General features: G+C 38.9%; 1 protein-coding gene across 1 annotated transcript; it reads right to left on the bottom strand.

The window, feature by feature from the left end:
• Window positions 1–670: 670 nt before the first annotated feature.
• Window positions 671–1426, bottom strand: LOC141506577 (SOSS complex subunit B1-like). The gene has a single exon (XM_074213464.1). It carries the CDS (start codon window positions 1424–1426, stop codon window positions 671–673), a length of 756 nt encoding a protein of 251 aa, XP_074069565.1.
• Between the last annotated feature and the right edge of the window lie 16092 nt (window positions 1427–17518).

Here is a 17518-nt window from a genome sequence, read left to right as displayed (position 1 = left end):
ATTATCTTTCCTAGATCTATTTTCCAGGTCATTTGTTTTTCCTAAAAGGTACTTTACATTTTCTTCAATTTTTTTCAGCCTTTTGACCTTGTGTGATGGAATATTGATGTCATATAGGTTTGTTTCTATTTGTCCAATTTTGAGTCTTAGAGTTTTAGTTTCTTCAATTGATTTTTGTAATTCCTTTTCCAGTTGGTTAATTTTACTTTTTTTTGCTTCATCACATTACCTTTCCAGTTCAATTTAATTTTTTGAAGAGATTTTTTTCTTTTCCAGTTGGTTATTTTTACTTTTTTTTTTTTTCAGGCACACTGGGTATAAGTATTTATTAGGGAAGTTCCCCTATCACACACACATTTACCATACTTATCACCATACTTATCCCAAGTTTGGTTTAAAAATGGCAGAGAAGGTTTGGAGTGCCCAGCATGAGGGGGCAGGAGACACAAGGACGCTCACTTGAGTAGGGGGGGATTGGCTTAAGAAATAAGAGGAAGAGAGATGACAGCACCCTTACACATCACCTCAGAAAGTCTGAGGCCAAAATACACTCCCATCCCATACACACATGGCCAGCTCCCAATGGGCAGTCTTTGTTCTTAGTGGGGAGACACATTTAGAGGGTTGTCTTCAGTGAGGAAGAAGAGTGTCTTGCTATCTCTTGCTGCTCCTACGGGTCTGCCGGTGTGTGGCTAGGCTGACTTCGAGTAATCCGGGTGCAGACGGGGTGAGGGGGAGCGTGGGGTGCATGGCAGCCACTACCTGTTCGGGGGGGGGGGTAGTTAGGCCGTTCCCATTTTTGAGTCTCAGAGGCTGGAGATACGGCAGGAGGGCCAGCAGGAGCCTGGGAAGTGGCAGAGGTGCTGTCATTCTGTACCGTTTTGTTGGGGAGCTGCTGGGCACCGTACTCGGGGTTTGGCTCACTGAAGTTGGGGACTTCAGAATACACCATACAGAATTCTCCAATCTTCTGGGGATCTCCCCCACGGCCGGTGTAGAGCATCAGGCGGCCTTTAAATACTGAGGCGTACCCCTTGGTGAGGCGAATAATGTCCCCGGGCTGGATCAGGGTGCCCACGTCGGCCCAGACAGGGATGTGGACGCTGCCTGTTTTGTCTGCCACTTTGCAGGTCCTCACCTCGTGCCCATCTTTTGTCTCGGTCCCTCGGCCTGTCTCCAGCACGACGAAGATGAGGTTCGGGTTCTTGAGCCCCGGCTTGATGTCTTTCACAAAGGTCTCCGTGGCCGTGCTGGCCGGGCCCGGGCTCCTGCTGGTGGGAAGAAAGCGTCCGGGCCTTCCAGAACGTTCATCGGCCTCCCCGCGCGGTGGCACCTCGGCCGCTGATCTCAGGGGCGGGGCGGCCCGGGGCGTGGCCTGGGCCTGGCACTGAGTGGGGGCGGGGCGGGGGAGCCGGGGCCTGCCCATTCCGAGGCCGGGGCCCCTCCCTGGCCCAGCACCACCACCTCCGCCCACCACCCACCCAGCCGGGAGCACGCTGCACGCCGCTTAGCCGCCCCCAGGGGGAGCCAGGGGCCGGGCCTCGGCCCGATGGAACGGAGAGCTGCGCACATTCCAGAAAGTATCCCGGGCCCGGAGCGGTTATTTTTACTTTTAAAGGAATTGATATTTTGCGTCATTTTTTCATAATTTTCCTGCATATAGCTCTCATTTCTTTTTCTCTTTTTCTTCTTCCTCTCTTCTATTGTTTTTAAATTCATGTTTAAGCTCTTCTATGAGGTTTTGGATTTGGGTCCGATTCATAGACCACTTTGAGATTCTCCATGTAAATAATGCTTTCTTCTTCTGAGGTGCCATTTTTATCATCTCTATCTGAAAGTAGCTTTCTATGGCTAGTGTTTTGTTTTTGCTCATTTTACTAGGTGAGCTTCCTCCTGGGATATAGGGAGCTTAAGTACCTAACTTTTTGTGATGGGGCTGGGGTCTGATCCCTGGCTTATCACCGGTCGAGATTTTGCCTAATCCACCCAGGCCTTCCCCATGCAGAGGTTTTTTCCCCCTCCTTTATGTCCAGACTGCACCTATGCAGCAGTTTGTTCCCAACCCACTCCTCTATTTTGCCCCAGTGTTCCCATGCTTCAGGCTTTGTCTGGGATTGCAACTTTCCCTCCTGGCTTGCTATCTTTTGCTGAGACCTGTGCTGTTTTCTAGCTGCTAGGACATGAACTGTACTATGGCTAACAGCCTCAAGCTGGTTTTCCTGCTCTCCCATCTACCTGGGATTTACATCCACCTTCCCCCCAAAGAGACGGACCTTCACTGAAGATCCTCTATGATGTCTATAGTTAATACCTTGTTTCAATCTTTTCCTTGTTCTTGTGGGTTCTGTAACTTTTGATATCTGTGTAGAGGCCTCATTTAGCACTGTATAGGGATAAGCTTGGGGAGGATGCTAACTTCACACTTCTATCTTGGCTCTGCCAAAATGAAGCTTTTATCAAAGAAAACTGCTGTAAGATTTTCTTCCAGTGTCTTGCTTTCCTTCTAATTTTGGCTGCATTAGTTTTGTTTGTACAGATTCTTTTTTAATTTCATGAATCAAAATTGTTCATTTTACTTTCTTATTTGGTAATAAACTCTAAAAGTTTTTTTTTTTTTTTGCAAGGCAAATGGGGTTAAGTGGCTTGCCCAAGACCACACAGCTAGGTAATTATTGTCTGAGACTGGATTTGAACCCAGGTACTCCTGTCTACAGGGTTGGTGCTTTATCCACTGGGCCACCTAGCTGCCCCAGTAATAAACTCTTATCCATAGATGTGACAAGTAAAATTCTCCTGCACCTAATTTGCTTATGATATTTCCTTTTATGTTTAAATTATGTTCCCATTTTGAACTTATCTTGGTATGTGGTGTGAGATGTTGGTTTTATACCTATTTTTTGCCAAACTATTCTTTACTCTTCTTGGTAATTTTTTGGTCAAGTGGATATTTCTGTTTATGTTTAAATTATGTGCCCATTTTGACCTTATCTTGGTATGTGATATGTTGGTCTATATCTATTTTTTTATTTTGCCCAACTATTCTTTTTTCTTCTCAGTAGTTTTTTGGTTAAGTGCTCAGTCCTTACCCCCAAAGGTTGGATCTTTGGGTTTATCAAATACTAGATTAATATGGTGATTTACTCTTTATTTTATACACCTAATCTAGTCTATTGATTTACTATTCTATTTCTTAGACAATATCAGATTGTTTTGATGATTACCATTTTGTAATCTAGTTTCAAATTTGGTTCTGCTAATTCACTTCTCCCTTTTTTTCATTGATAACCTTAATATTCTTTACTTTTTGTTCTTTCAGATGAATTTTGTTATTTTTTCCTATTTCTATCTAATGATTCTTTGGTAGTTTGATTGGAATGACACTGGATAAGTAAATTAATTCAGGTAAAATTATCATTTTTATTATACTTTATTATAATGGCTCTGCCTCCCCATTAGTAGTTAACCTTTCTCTAATTGATTAGATCTTTATTTGCATGAATAGTGTCTTGTAATTGTGTTCATTAAGTAGATGATCAAGTGCTTTATAATGTCTATAGTTATTTTAAATGAAATTTCTTTTTCTATCCCTTCCTGCTGGATTTTGTTGGTAATATATAGAATTGCCAATGATTTATGTGGGTTTATTTTATATCCTGTTACTTTGTTGAAGGTGGTAAATGTTTCACCTAGATTAGGGGGGATTGATTTCCCAGGGTTCTCTATATACCATCATACATCGCAGAGACTAATAGTTTTGTTTCCTCCTTTATTTCCTTACTTTCTTTCCTTCAATTTCTTTTTCTTGTCTTATTGCTAAAACTAGTATTTCAAATTCAGTATTGAGTAATGGATAGACTTTAATTCTGATCTTATTAGGAAGGTTTCTAGCTTATCCCTATCACAGCTAATACATTCTCTTGGTTTTAGATAAATATAGCTTAACATTTTAAAAAATGATTCATTTATTGCTCACTTGTTACTTTTTAATAGGAATGGGTACTTTATTTTGTCAAAAACATTTTTCCACATATTTTGACATAATCACATGATTTTGTTTTTGATCTTTATATGGTCAATTATGCTACTTATTTTCCTAATATTGATCAGTTCTGCATTTCTGGTTTGGTCATGGTGCATGAGCACTGCATTATATTGATGCAATCTGCTAGTTAATATGTTACTTTAAAATTTTGCATCAATATTCATTAAGGAAAATTTCTTCTCATATTCTTTCTCTTTTTATCCTCTGCTTCTGTTTTGTTTCTGACCACTGTCTCCCTTATTCTGCCCTCCTTTTCATTACCCTCCTCTTTCTCTTTCCCCTTCTCCTACTTCACTGGAAGGTAAGATAAATTTCTCTACCCAATTGAGTGTGTATAAACATTTGCCCTCTCTAATTAAATGAGAGCAACATTCAACGATTGCCCATACCACCCCCACCATCTTCTTCCCTGCCACAGTAAAATCCCTTCCTTTTTCTTCCTCCCCTTTCTCCCTTTTCCAAATGCATCCCTTTTTTTGCATTCATTTTTTTTAAAAAGATTACCAAAATATTATCAATTCACTTCAGTGCCACCTCTTTTTATGGATTCCTTCTAATATTTAATGATAAAGTTGTTAGGAGCTACATGTGTCATCTTTTTAGGTAAGAAAGTAAACAGTTTAATTTTATTCAGTCCCTTATGATTTTTCTTTTGTGTTTACCTTTTTATGCTTCTCTTAAGTATTGTATTTGAAGTCAAATTTTATATTCAGCTCTGGTCTTTTCATCAGGAATGCTTAAAAGTCTTCATTTTCATTAAATATCCATACCCCCCCAAGAAGGATTATACTAAATTTTGATGGGTAGATAGATATTCTTGCTTGTAATTCTAGTTCTTTGGTATCCAAAATATCATAGTCCAAAACTTCTGATTCTTTAATGTAGAAGCTGATAAATTTTGTTTTACATGACTCCATGGTATTTGAAATGTTTTTTTTTTTTCCTGACTATTTGCAATATTTTTCTCGTTGATCTGGGTTTGTTCTGGAACTTGGCATCAACTTTCTTTCTGGTTCCCTTTCCCCATTCCATGCATTCAATTTGTAGATTCTGAAATTACTGCTCTGTAGATAGCATTTGAGAAATGTAGTAGTGTAGCGGGAATAACACTGACCTTAGAATAATGAGACTTGGATTTGACTTCCTTTGCCACCAGCTATGTGACTTATATGAAAAATAATTTTAATTCATTTATTTATCTGTAAAAGGGGGATGACACTTATACTAACCACATCAGAGCATTGTTACAAGGAAAACTTAATATAAAACTGGAAGTTCCATGCAAAAATAGATATAATTTCTGAACTGAAAATGATCATATTTCTTGATACTTTAAGGTTACCCTGCCACAGATAAGAGAGACTTTAGGAACACCTGAAAGAGGGGAGAAAGAGGCCTGATCATTTTTACAGAAGTTAAAAACAACCTTTAATAATAAATTTCCCTAATTTACAAATCAGTTGATATTAAGTAGAATAACAGCAATTTGGATGAGTTGGAAGCTAGTCATCTAGCCTTGAACATTTGAAGTAATACTGAATTTTTACCTCACCTTCCATTCCAATAATGAAATAGTCATCAACATATTTTTATTCTTTCATAGAGAAATATAATATAGATTATATCTATTTTCTACTTTTCCCCACTCAACTTCATGTTGTCATCTCTTTTGGGGGCTTCTTCAGTCATATCTTCAATGATCTACTTGTCTGAAATCTTCCCTTTCTGCAATACATCCTTCTTACCATTGCCAGAGAACATTTCTAATGTAGAGTTAGGAATCAGTGCACTCCTAAAAATCTTCAGTGGAATTCCATTTTCTGTGGAACAAAATGCAATCTCCTTACATTGGCACCCAAGGTCCTCTGCAAAGGTGCTTCCACCTATTTTTCAGTGTGCTTTCATGGAATGAAAGTAAAGCTAGAATCAGAAGGGAACTGGGTTCAAGCTCTGCCTCTTCCCTAGATGACCATAGAAAGTCATTTAACCTCTTTTTACATCAGTTTCCTCATATAAAAAAATGAAGATAAGCAACCTCACATAAAGCATGCTGGAAACTTTAAAAATCCATATAAATGCCAATTATCATTGTTTCATGTCATTGTACTTAATTCAAATGAATTCAACAAGCATTTGTTAAATGGTGGCTATATTTAAAAAAAGCTATTCTAGTTACTGTAGGTTAAGTGGTACTTATAGAGGTAGGTAGCATGAAATTTTGAATCTAGAACCAAATCCAGCCTCAGATATTTACTATGTGACCCTGGGCAAATAATTTAAACTCAATTTCCATCCATTTTCTCATCTGTAAAGCAAGGATAACAGCAGTACCTATCTCCTAGGGTTGAAGAAAGGGTAAAATAAAATAAGACACTTGGCAAATCTTAAAATCCTATAAAAATGGTGGCAATTATTATTGTAGAAATTAGTTTATGTTTCAGTTAAGTTGTACTGCCTTTTCTCCCTGCCCCAGATATTGTTTTTTCCCTTCTATTTTTCCATTTTTGTTCATTCATTTCAGTTGTGTCTGACTCTTCATGATGCTTTTTGGAGTTTTCTTGGAGTGGTTTGCCATTTCTTTCTCTAGCTCATTTTTACAAATGAGGAAACTGAAGCCAACAAGTTTAAGTGACTTGCCCAATTAGCAAGTATCTGTAATTGAACCATAAGTAGAAATTCTCACAAATGTGGCCAATCATTTGTTCTAAGTGTGGTTTTGCCCTATTCCTCAAAAATTGTGGTTATTAGTTTTGTATAGTTAGGCAGAGAAAAGGAAGAAGAGCTCAGGAGAGGGCAGTGTCATAGCAATGGTGTCTCAGTAGCAATTTAAGTGTAGGAATATTAGAGAAGCACAAAGTTGGGGAAAGTAATGGTTGTAAAGAGGAAGCACTTTCCTCCCATTGTCAGAAACCTGAGGCAGTCCATGGACAGAGCTCTGCTATGTACATTTGTGCATTCTGTTTTAGAGGTCTAAAATAAACTTCCTCTATTTGATTTCTGCCTATTGATCCAACTCAGTTCAAGATCTACTCTCTCTGAAACCCTTGTGGATTCCAATAGAAGTCACTTTGCCAAACTGAAGACTCTGAGTGTGCTCTATTTAACACTTCCTATACACTTTTCAGCATATAAATGTTATATTATGCATGTATCTCATTCCACCCCCAAAAAGATTATGATTTTCATCAAGGTGGGGTTCATGTAATTTTTCTTCCTTTTAGTTTCAGGGTATAGCATATATCAGGACTTCACTGTAGTGGGTGCTCAAGAAATGCCTCTTGAATTAAATTAAAATATTGATGACCAATTCAGTGACAATAAGAACTATATCTTCTTCAATCACTATCCTATCTTCCACATGAACCTATTGCAATGGTCCATGTATCCTGGAAACTCATGTGACTTTGTCAACTTTGGAGAAAGAAATTTTTTTGCAAGGCAATGGGGTTAAGTGGCTTTTCCCAAGGCCACACAGTTGGGTAATTATTAAGTATCCGAGGCTGGATTTGAACTCAGGTACTCCTGACTCCAGGCCAGTCCTCTATCCACTGCACCACCTAGACGTTCAGAAAGAAACATTTTAAAATAAATTAAGTTTTCTTAGCAAGCATTTACTGAGGACCTACTAAATGCAGATCACGAAGGACTAATAACTGTGGTACAAAAAGATATAAAATTCTCTCACAGAAGAACACAAATAGTTGAATAGAAGGCCCTTGAGAGTAGGACCTCTTTCAGTTATTATATTTTTATCTCCAGTAGTGGAATAGGATTTTGCACGTAGTAGAAATTTAATCAATGTTGAATTAAAATGAAAGAATGTACAAAGAAAACTAAAAATGGAAGACAAAATGACTGTTGTTGACTGTATCTAGTGAGAGTTCAGAGAAACAACCTGGGATGGTAGGATCCAGGCTACTTAGAGATGAAACTAGAAACTTGTCCTTCTATTCCATCATTTTGAAGTGGCAAATATATGCCACAGGCTCACAAGTATCTCATTGAACAATCTCTGGAGGGGTGGAGCCAAGATGCTGACAAGAGAGGATCCTCTCTTAGGTACTCTCTCATAAAACTTCTAAACTAATGACTAACTAAATTTTCGAGAGACAGAACCCACAGAGGGACCTAGGGAGGCAGTTCTCCTACTCAAGATAACCTGGAAAAGAGGAGAAAGGCTCTAAATGCAGATCACGAAGGACTAATAACTGTGGTACAAAAAGATATAAAGTTCCCTCACAGAAGAACACAAATAGTTGAATAGAAGGCCCTTGAGAGTAGGACCTCTTTCAGTTATTATATTTTTATCTCCAGTAGTGGAATAGGATTTTGCACGTAGTAGAAATTTAATCAATGTTGAATTAAAATGAAAGAATGTACAAAGAAAACTAAAAATGGAAGACAAAATGACTGTTGTTGACTGTATCTAGTGAGAGTTCAGAGAAACAACTTGGGATGGTAGGATCCAGGCTACTTAGAGATGAAACTAGAAACTTGTCCTTCTATTCCATCATTTTGAAGTGGCAGATATATAGCACAGGCTCACAAGTATCTCATTGAACAATCTCTGGAGGGGTGGAGCCAAGATGCTGACAAGAGAGGATCCTCTCTTAGTCACTCTCTCATAAAACTTCTAAACTAATGACTCTAACTAAATTTTTGAGAGACAGAACCCACAGAGGGACCTAGGGAGGCAGGTCTCCTACTCAAGATAACCTGGAAAAGAGGAGAAAGGCTCTGCTCCCCGGGGTTGAAGGGGTGGCCTTTTAGAGCAAAAGAACTTCAGCCTCCCGGAAGCAGTCCCAAGGCGCTGGGAGCCACAGCTCACAGCAGCAGGGGAGTTACCTGACCTACTCCCCGGGGAGCACTGGGCATAAATTGGGGCAACAGTGGGGTGGGGGGGTACCTCTGCCAGAGTGAGCATGTGAAGCCCAGCCCTCAGGGCACACAGCAAGCAGCATGGTGAAGGCAGTCCAGATACAGGAAACAGAAGTAGGTGGAGCCAGTAAGCAGGAGCCCCCAGGGCATGAGCCCATTGAACCTAGGGAGGGGAGTGAAGAGAGAGACTGCCAAGCTCTGCCCCTGGAACAGGACTCTGGGGTTCTAACCACATTTCAATCCTGATGGCAGTCTAGCCCACCCCACCAGAAGAGCAGCCCCTCCACCTCAACCCTGTGGCAGAGGGGGGCGCATATGGTCATTCACAGGACAGGAGGGAGGACAGAGCCTCACACACTGAGACCCTTGTGGGAGTGTCCCAAAAGCTCAGGAAGCACCCCCAAAACAGGCTAAGGCTGGGAAAATGAGCAAGCAGAGAAACAAGAAGAATACCATTGAGAAATATTTTGCCTGTGAGCCCAAGATGGATCAAAACACTCAGTCTGAAGATGAGGAAGCACAAGATCCTGCATCTAAAGACTCCAAGAAAAACAGAAATTGGGCTCATGCTATGACAGAGCTCAAAAAAGACTTTGAAAATCAAATGAGGGAGTTAGAAGAAAAACTGGGGAAAGAAATGAGAGAGATGCAGGAAAAACATGAAAATGAAGACAGCAGCTTAGTTAAGGAGATCCAAAAAAATGCTGAAGAAAATAGCATGCTAAAAACCAACTTAGCTCAAATGGATAAAACAATTCAAAAAAATTATTGAGGTGAAGAATGCTTTAAAAAGCAGAATTGTCCAGATGGAAAAAGAGATAAGAAAGCTCTCTGAAGAAAACAAATCCTTCAGACAAAGCATAGAACTCAGGGAGATTGCTGAATTTATGAGAAATCAGGACTCAATACTTCAAAACTAAAAGAATGAAAAATTAGAAGAAAATGTGAAACATCTCATTGAAAAAAACAACTGATATGGAAAACAGATTTAGGAAAGATAATTTAAAAATTATTGGAATACCTGAAAGTCATGATCAGGAAAAGAGCCTCGACATCATTTTCAAAGAATTACTACAAGAAAATTGCCCTGATATCCTAGAAGCAGAGGGAAAAATAGAAATGGAAAGAAGTCACAGATCCACCTCCACCCCAGAAAGAGATCCCAAAAAACCAACCCCCAGGATTATTATAGCCAAGTTCCAGAACTCCCAAGTCAAAGAGAAGTTATTGCAAGTAGCCTGAAAGACACAATTCAAATACTATAGAGCTGCAATCAGGATCTCACAGGACTTAGCAGCAACTACATTAAAAGTTTGTAGGGCTTGGAATATAAATATACTGGAAGGCAAAAGAGCTTAGAATGCAACCAAGAATCAACTACCCAGCAAAACTGAATGTCCTCTTCCAGGGAAAAAGATGGACTTTCAGTGAACCAGGGGAATTTCTAATGTTCCTGTTGGAGTGGCCGGAGCTGAGCAGAGGGTTTGATCTTCAAATACAGGACACAGGTGGGTGAAGTGTGGAGATTGGAGGAGAGGGGAAAAATATGAGGTACTTAATGAAGATGCACTGCATGTATTCCTGTATAGAAAAATGACACTGATAATACTCATATGAACCTTCTCAGTTAATAGAGCAGGTAGAAGGTGCTTTTATAGATAAAGCACAGGAGAAAGCTGAATTCGAAGATAAAATATGGTGTACAAATGGAGTCAATAGAAAAAAGAGAAATGTAATGGGAGAAAAAAAAGAGAGCGGGAAATAGGCCAAGATTTTTCATATAATGAGATTTTTCTTTATTACAATGAGCTATTGCAATGATATGGAAGGGGGCAAGGCAAGGGGGAATGAGGGAATCTTCGCTCTCATCAGAGGTGGCTAGGAGAGGAAACAGCATATATACTCAATGGGGTATAGGTATCTGGAGTAAGAAGGGGGGGACAGAGGGAAGGGGTGGGGATGTGAATGAAGGAGGAGAGGATGGACCATGGGGGGAGAGTGGTCAGATATAACACATTTTCTTTTTTACTTCTTGCAAGGGCCTGGGACTGGATGGCCTGTCCAGGACCATAGGGCCAGGTAGAGGCTTGGGGCCTCTTGGCCCCAGGGCCAGAGATCTGTCTGCTGCACCACTCAGCTATCATACACCAGAATCAGTGAAAGGAGAGAGAAATTATAGTACATGGTAGTGGAGAATTAAGAAAGGAGGGAGTTGTGATCAGCAATGGCAATGGTGGAAAAATATGGAAGTAACTTTTGTCATGGACTTATGAAGAATGTGATCCACCCGTGACAGAGTTGGTGGCATTGGAACACAGACTGAAGCACATTTATTAATATTATTGTTATTTATTATTATTATTTTTGGGGAGTGTGTGGAGCAAATGGGGCTGGGTGGCCTGCCTGGGGTCACACAGCAGGGTGATTGTTGGGTGTCTGAGGCCTGATTTGGACCCGGGTGCTCCTGGCTCAAGGGCTGGTGCTTTGTACACCACTCAGCTGCCCCTACTATTATTACTATTTCATTTTATTTTAGGTCTTTTTTTTTCTTTTTATGGTTTTTGCAGGGCAATAGGGTCAGGGTGGCTTGCATGTCACACAGCTGGGTGATTGTTGGGTGTACGGGGCCGGATATGGGCTTGGGTGCTCCTGGCTCCAGGTTGGTTCTCCATCCACTTTGCTACCTGGCCATACTTGCAATTATTACTATTATTTTTTTCTATTTTAATTTTAATTTTTTTTCTCCCCTTTACTTCATTGCTCAAGTGAGTCTATATTTTTTGAGGGGAGGGGGTATTTTGTTTACTCTTAAACAAGAATATTTTATTAATGTATAAATAACATTTGTACAAAATGAGAATAAATAAATATTAAATTTAAAAAAAGAAAAATCGCTGGAGAAGCTCAGGACTTCATAATGTTCCTATTCTACTTGCTGCCATCTCTGATATTTTCCAACTAGTTAGATAAAGATTCTTGTTCCCTATTGACATTCCCCCAAATCTCTTCAACCCATTCAATGCCTTTAAAGGAATAGTCAGTCTTGGATGGACAGAGAGGAGAAAACAGGAAATCATGAGTGGGACCAATTGAAATCCCCAAGTTAGGTATTTTCATGAGATAAATGGGGAAATAATAAGTAGATACATTTTTGCCTGAAGGGATCTAAAGACACAGAAATTTATAAGTTTGGAGAAGTTAGGTAGGACAAGATTGTGAACAACTTCAACTGTTAGGCTAAGATTGATCTATAGGCAATTGGGAGCCATTGTAGGTATTTGAGTTTAAACTGGGGGTTGGGATGTCAGATTGGAGAGGAGGGGCTGTTCAAAGCAGTGTTTATTTTCAAGTACCATAATTTGGAACTAATTACTCAAGTGTTTATAAGATGAATATTTGAATGTCATTTGCATGCAAAAAGATGCAAATATCCTTAATATTTTTTGTTCCCTTAAGCAGTTTCAATATGTTCCTTTCAATCTTGCAAAAATAATTGCATTTGCTTAATAAATTATTTTAAGATGGAATCAAAGTTATTTGCAGCCTAGTCCAGGTTAGGGTCATCACATATTCTACTTGATTAGGTAGAGTTCTGACTTAGGGATTTAAGTACTATGTAAGAAACTAGGATTCTAAAATGGTAGAAATTTCACCACTCTAGCAATTAGGAAAGAATGGTTTTTGATCCCTCTTTGTTACTAACTAGCTGTGGAATTTTGGATGAGTTGCTTGTTGTCTTTGATCCTTAGACCCTGTCTTTATAAAACTGGTGGTTGGATGTGATTTCTATGGACCTTTCCATGTCTAACATTCTAGAACAATTAACATTTGCTTCCTCTTGGTAAGTGGTGGTTTGCAAGTCTTCTATTTCCCTGCAGCTGGGAGACCACAACAGCAAATGCCCTGTCTCTATCTCTCTGATTCCCTGACAAACCCTGAAGCATTCAGGATAGAAGCTTGTCCTTCTATTCCATCAGTTTGAAGTGGCAGACATATGCCACAGGCTCACAAGTATCTCATTGAAAAATCTCTGGAGAAGCTCAGGACTTCATAATGGTCCTATTCTATTTGCTGCCATCTCTGATATTTTCCAACTAGTTAGATACAGTTTCTTGTTCCCTGTTGACATTCCCCCAAAATCTCTTCAACCCATTCAAGGCCTTCCTTTTATATTTCATTCTTAAACTTTTCACCCTCATTAAATTAGGCTCCATTTTTTTCTGTCAAAATCCTTCTCCTGGGGGAATTCTTTAAAAGTCCCACATGGAGATAAAATAAAACATTTCTTCAGCAAGTACCATAGAAGCAGTGTTTGTCAGAGAACAAAATTAAGTATGTGCTATACCTGCTTTTGTTTCATGTCCTAAGTGACCCTTACACACACACACACACACACACACACACACAAACACACACACACCCAGCAGGGAGGCTGGTTTGAAATCAGTAGGTATCCTAAAATTTGCTCATCTTTTTAGAAATACCTCATTATAAATCTGATCCTTGTCTGGCATTTGAGGGTGAGAGTGAGTGGGAACTCACATCTCCCAGACAAAAGCTTAGCCCCTTCATTCAGTCATTTGGAACTCTTTCATGTTTTTTCTGGACCAGTTCTAGGTAGAGATGTCTCTAAGGACTGTCTCTAAAAGATCTGCCTATTAGAATACTATTACTTGCTCTCATTCACCATCAAGTCCTTTCTTATTTCTAGTAACTATGATTAGACCACTAGGTTGATGAAATTTAATCTCTTATTTATTGCATTTTCTCTAATACCTATACATTTTGTTATGATTGGACTTTATTAGTCAGTTATTATCAACAATCCCTTACTATATGTAATAAAGACTGTGGCAAACTCTTTGACTATGAAGAATGATATAGTGACCAGGAGTGTGCTGGTAAAGTTTAACAGCCATCTCTTGGGTTGAGGGAGGAGCATGTCTAACATACTTTTAAGTTTATTCATTATATGTATTGAACAATCAGTAAAATGTTAAGCCAAACTCTTATTTATAGCATTTGTTGATTTCTGAGGTATAAATACTTTTGTTGAAAATTTAACAATTGGCTTTTAAAAAACCTTACAAACTGTCTCCAGCATAATATTTGTAGTAATCCTGTAATATTTGGAGTTAGAGTATAATGAATTTGAAGCTATTTGAAGCTATTTGTCCATATATTTTGACTTCTGCACCCATGTTGTCTGTTCTATGTTGAAAATGAAAGATTTTAGTTTCTTTCCTTGTCCTGAAACTCACCTGCTAAGTCTAACCCCAACTATCACTTATAAGCATTGTAGAACTTGAAAGCTAGGAGGCACTTTGGAGATTGTGGAGTCAGAGGGTCAGTGTTAACTGGAAAGAACTTTTGAGGCTCTCTTGATGCATTTTTGCAGGTGAGAAAATTGACATCTATAGAAGATAAATGAAGAGTAAGATATTGATCTAGATTTGAATTCATCTCTTTTGAATCCAAATTGAGTTTTCTTTCTACTATATTCCTTGATAGATCAATGAATTTGAATGTTGCCAAAATCCCCTCCTTCCTATCAATTAATAATATAAGAGCAGAAGAAAATGAGAGATAGAGTAGGAAAGAAAGAGAAAAAAAGGAAAAGAACTGTGAAAAGAAGACTCGTAAGGGTGAGAATTAAGTTGAAAAACTCTACCTGTGTTGCTCAGAGGTATGGTGAAACATGCAGAGAGGAACATAGAAGACCCTTACCCTCCTCCCCTTTCAATCCTTTACAATCTATACTTCCTGTAAATAAGTATCTGTTGAAAAATGGAAATATTCCTGACAGGGGCAATATGCCTGGTTACTAGGAGCTAAGTGTGAATTAGTTTATGGATTCAATTTATTCTGCAATAAGAAGAAAGAGGGCATCTTGAGAGACCTGGGTACCTGAAAAAGACCCTAGAATGGAAGATTTAGTTGTTGAAAGGTGAGAAAAGGTAGGAAAAAAATTCTTCTTCTCTGATTGTCTGTTTAATTTATATTCTTATCTGAGTATTGGTGCTATGGGTATAAATTAAAGGGGTTTTGAACCCCTACAGGATTTGTTAAGTAACTTCCCTTAAGTATCTCCCTAAGAGGGAGGTAAATCTAATTAATGGGAATCTTGCTAGAGATTGAGATCTAATATCAGTCCTTAGTAGCCTAAATTCTGAGACAAGAGATTAAGCAAATCCAAAGGGCTGTGCAAGATGAGGCAAGAATTGTATAGACTTTAAAGTTGAGGAAGTCAGCCTGGAATATTGAGCACTCTACAAAAGGAATCAATATGAATTGGGTAATTTCTTTACCCATGAGGAAATTCTTTTATGGTAGCAGGCTGATAACCATGTCCCATCTTTGTTCCACTATGTTGATACTGTCATACTTTGGACAGATTTGAGATGTAATGAAATCCGTCAGCAATGAGGTAGACTGTGCAAAGAAAGACAGGATCCTGTAATCCAGGTAGATCCACAGATTTAAGTAAAGACTAGGGACAGAACATATATGCAAGTCCATGGGGGAATTAATGGAGGAAGTAAATTCAGTTCAAAAAGCTTATACTAAGCATATAAGCTAAATGTTAGGTATAAAAATAAAAATTAAACAGTCCTTATCCGCAAGGGCCTAAAGATAAATCTGAAACTGGACTATTATTCTACAAAGGGAAACTATAGGCATAAAATTCTAACTTAAGATCGATATTCAGCCCAATGGAAGGCTGGTAAAGAATATGGACCCTTTCCTAGAATTACATTTATAAATTATTGAAGGAAATGTTAAATTTCAGTTAGAGGTCAGTGAAAATATATATAATAAAACTTTCCCTGTCCAAAGTTATGGACCCCCTACATTTGATACACAGGTGTTTTCAGGTATATGGACCCCAGGTTAAGAACTGCTATTTTACTACATCCTAAGAACTTTGCTAAAAAGAAAGTGCCCATTCTCATCAATCTTATATTTTAATTAGAGGAGGCTTAAATAAAGGTTCAGTTTCAATTCAGAAAGGTTCAAGAATCTAGGGCCCAGGGGTCAGAGTATAAATTGGTAGGGGCAGAAGGCAAGATCAATCATCTTTTGTAAGCAATGACAGAACAGAGGGTGCCTGGACAAAAATTCTTGAGAAGGGGAAGAGGGCCCTAGAATTAAGTGTAACTTTGAGTTATCTTAGGGGTAGGTATCAGTGGAGACTATCCAAATGGAAGTGTACATGGTAGCTGTTTGGATCAAGGCAATAGTTGAATGGTCAGAGGAAGAGAAGAGTTCCTCAAAGCATGCTCCTACTTAACCACTGATTGTCTTCTGATGGTTTTTATCTAAACATAGGGATCAACCACAGCTGAAGCAACAAGCAATTTACTCTGCAATAAGAAGAAATTATAAATTATATTTGTGGTCGATATTGAAGAGATTGGATAATAGTAGCAAAAAGGTGTGATGGGAGTTCGAATTTTATGAGCAGAAAGCTCATTTCTAGGAGAACTTGGGCCCAAGAAAGCATAACAAGAATCTAGTTTTTGAGAAACCGGGCAATAGGGCATTTCATTAGGAGTAAAGTCAAGACTAAAAAATGTTGAGGAATGAACTTAGAATAGGATCAACTGTAAGGCTGGCTTGAGGGTGAGTTGAGCATCCAATAAGCCACAGAATCAACTATCTTTACATTCTCAGAGAATAAGGATGGTACCACACAATGTCAGAGCCAGAAGCACCCTGAGAAACCACATAGTTTTATTCACCCTTTCATTGTGCAGATGGCGAAGTTGTCTCCTGAAGAGGAGAAACTCCATGGCTAAAGTTATTCAATGAGTAAATGTAAAGAGTTACTTAAATTCATTTTTCCTGCTTCTTTAAGTCCAGTGTTTTTCCCATTACGTCACACTGATCATTAGCACTGACTTTAAAAATCTGGGCAAAATCTCAGTCTTTCAGAGGAAACTGAGTAGCCTCTACCTCTCAGGTTTAGAGGGTTGCAATGATAGGAATCCAAGATCCCATGCATGCAAATATATTCAGGGTTGATCCACCCATGAGTGATATGAACTTCCATTTGTGCTCTGTCCAACATCCAATGAGCTGTCAGCAAATACAGAGGTGACAAGAGCAGCATTCCAATCTTGGTACCATAAGAATTGCTTATAACTCCATCAGCCTGTCATGAGAGTAAACTTCTTGCCAGCTTAAAGATAAGCCCAGTGAAAACCAATTTTGATCAAAGCCTGGGTCTCTTTTATGGAAGGTGTTTCCTCTGCAATGCAGCCAATGGCATTTTTTAAAATAGCAGCAGTCTCTGAAAGGAAAACGTGTTAATAGCATACAATTTGGGTGTCATCAGCTCATTTCCAGAATGGATTTCTTGTTGAGACAGATGTCGATCAAAATGGAGAGTGGAGATGAATTCAGTCATATTGGCACTTGATAGACCTAAGGTGTTTGAATGGCCTGGATAAAATAAGAGGTAGCCCATACATCATTCCAGCAGTTTTTAGCTCCAATTAGCTTCCTAAAAGCAGTGAGGTGATAAAAATCACCCTGTGGGAGTGACACCATTATTGGATATAGCCTTATTCTTTCTTGGAGGTGGTATGATATGAA

The sequence above is a fragment of the Macrotis lagotis genome, chromosome 1, assembly GCF_037893015.1.
Source record: "Macrotis lagotis isolate mMagLag1 chromosome 1, bilby.v1.9.chrom.fasta, whole genome shotgun sequence".
NCBI lineage: Eukaryota > Metazoa > Chordata > Mammalia > Peramelemorphia > Peramelidae > Macrotis > Macrotis lagotis.
Note: the sequence above shows the minus strand (reverse complement) of the source record. Positions and strands in the feature narration are given on the sequence as shown.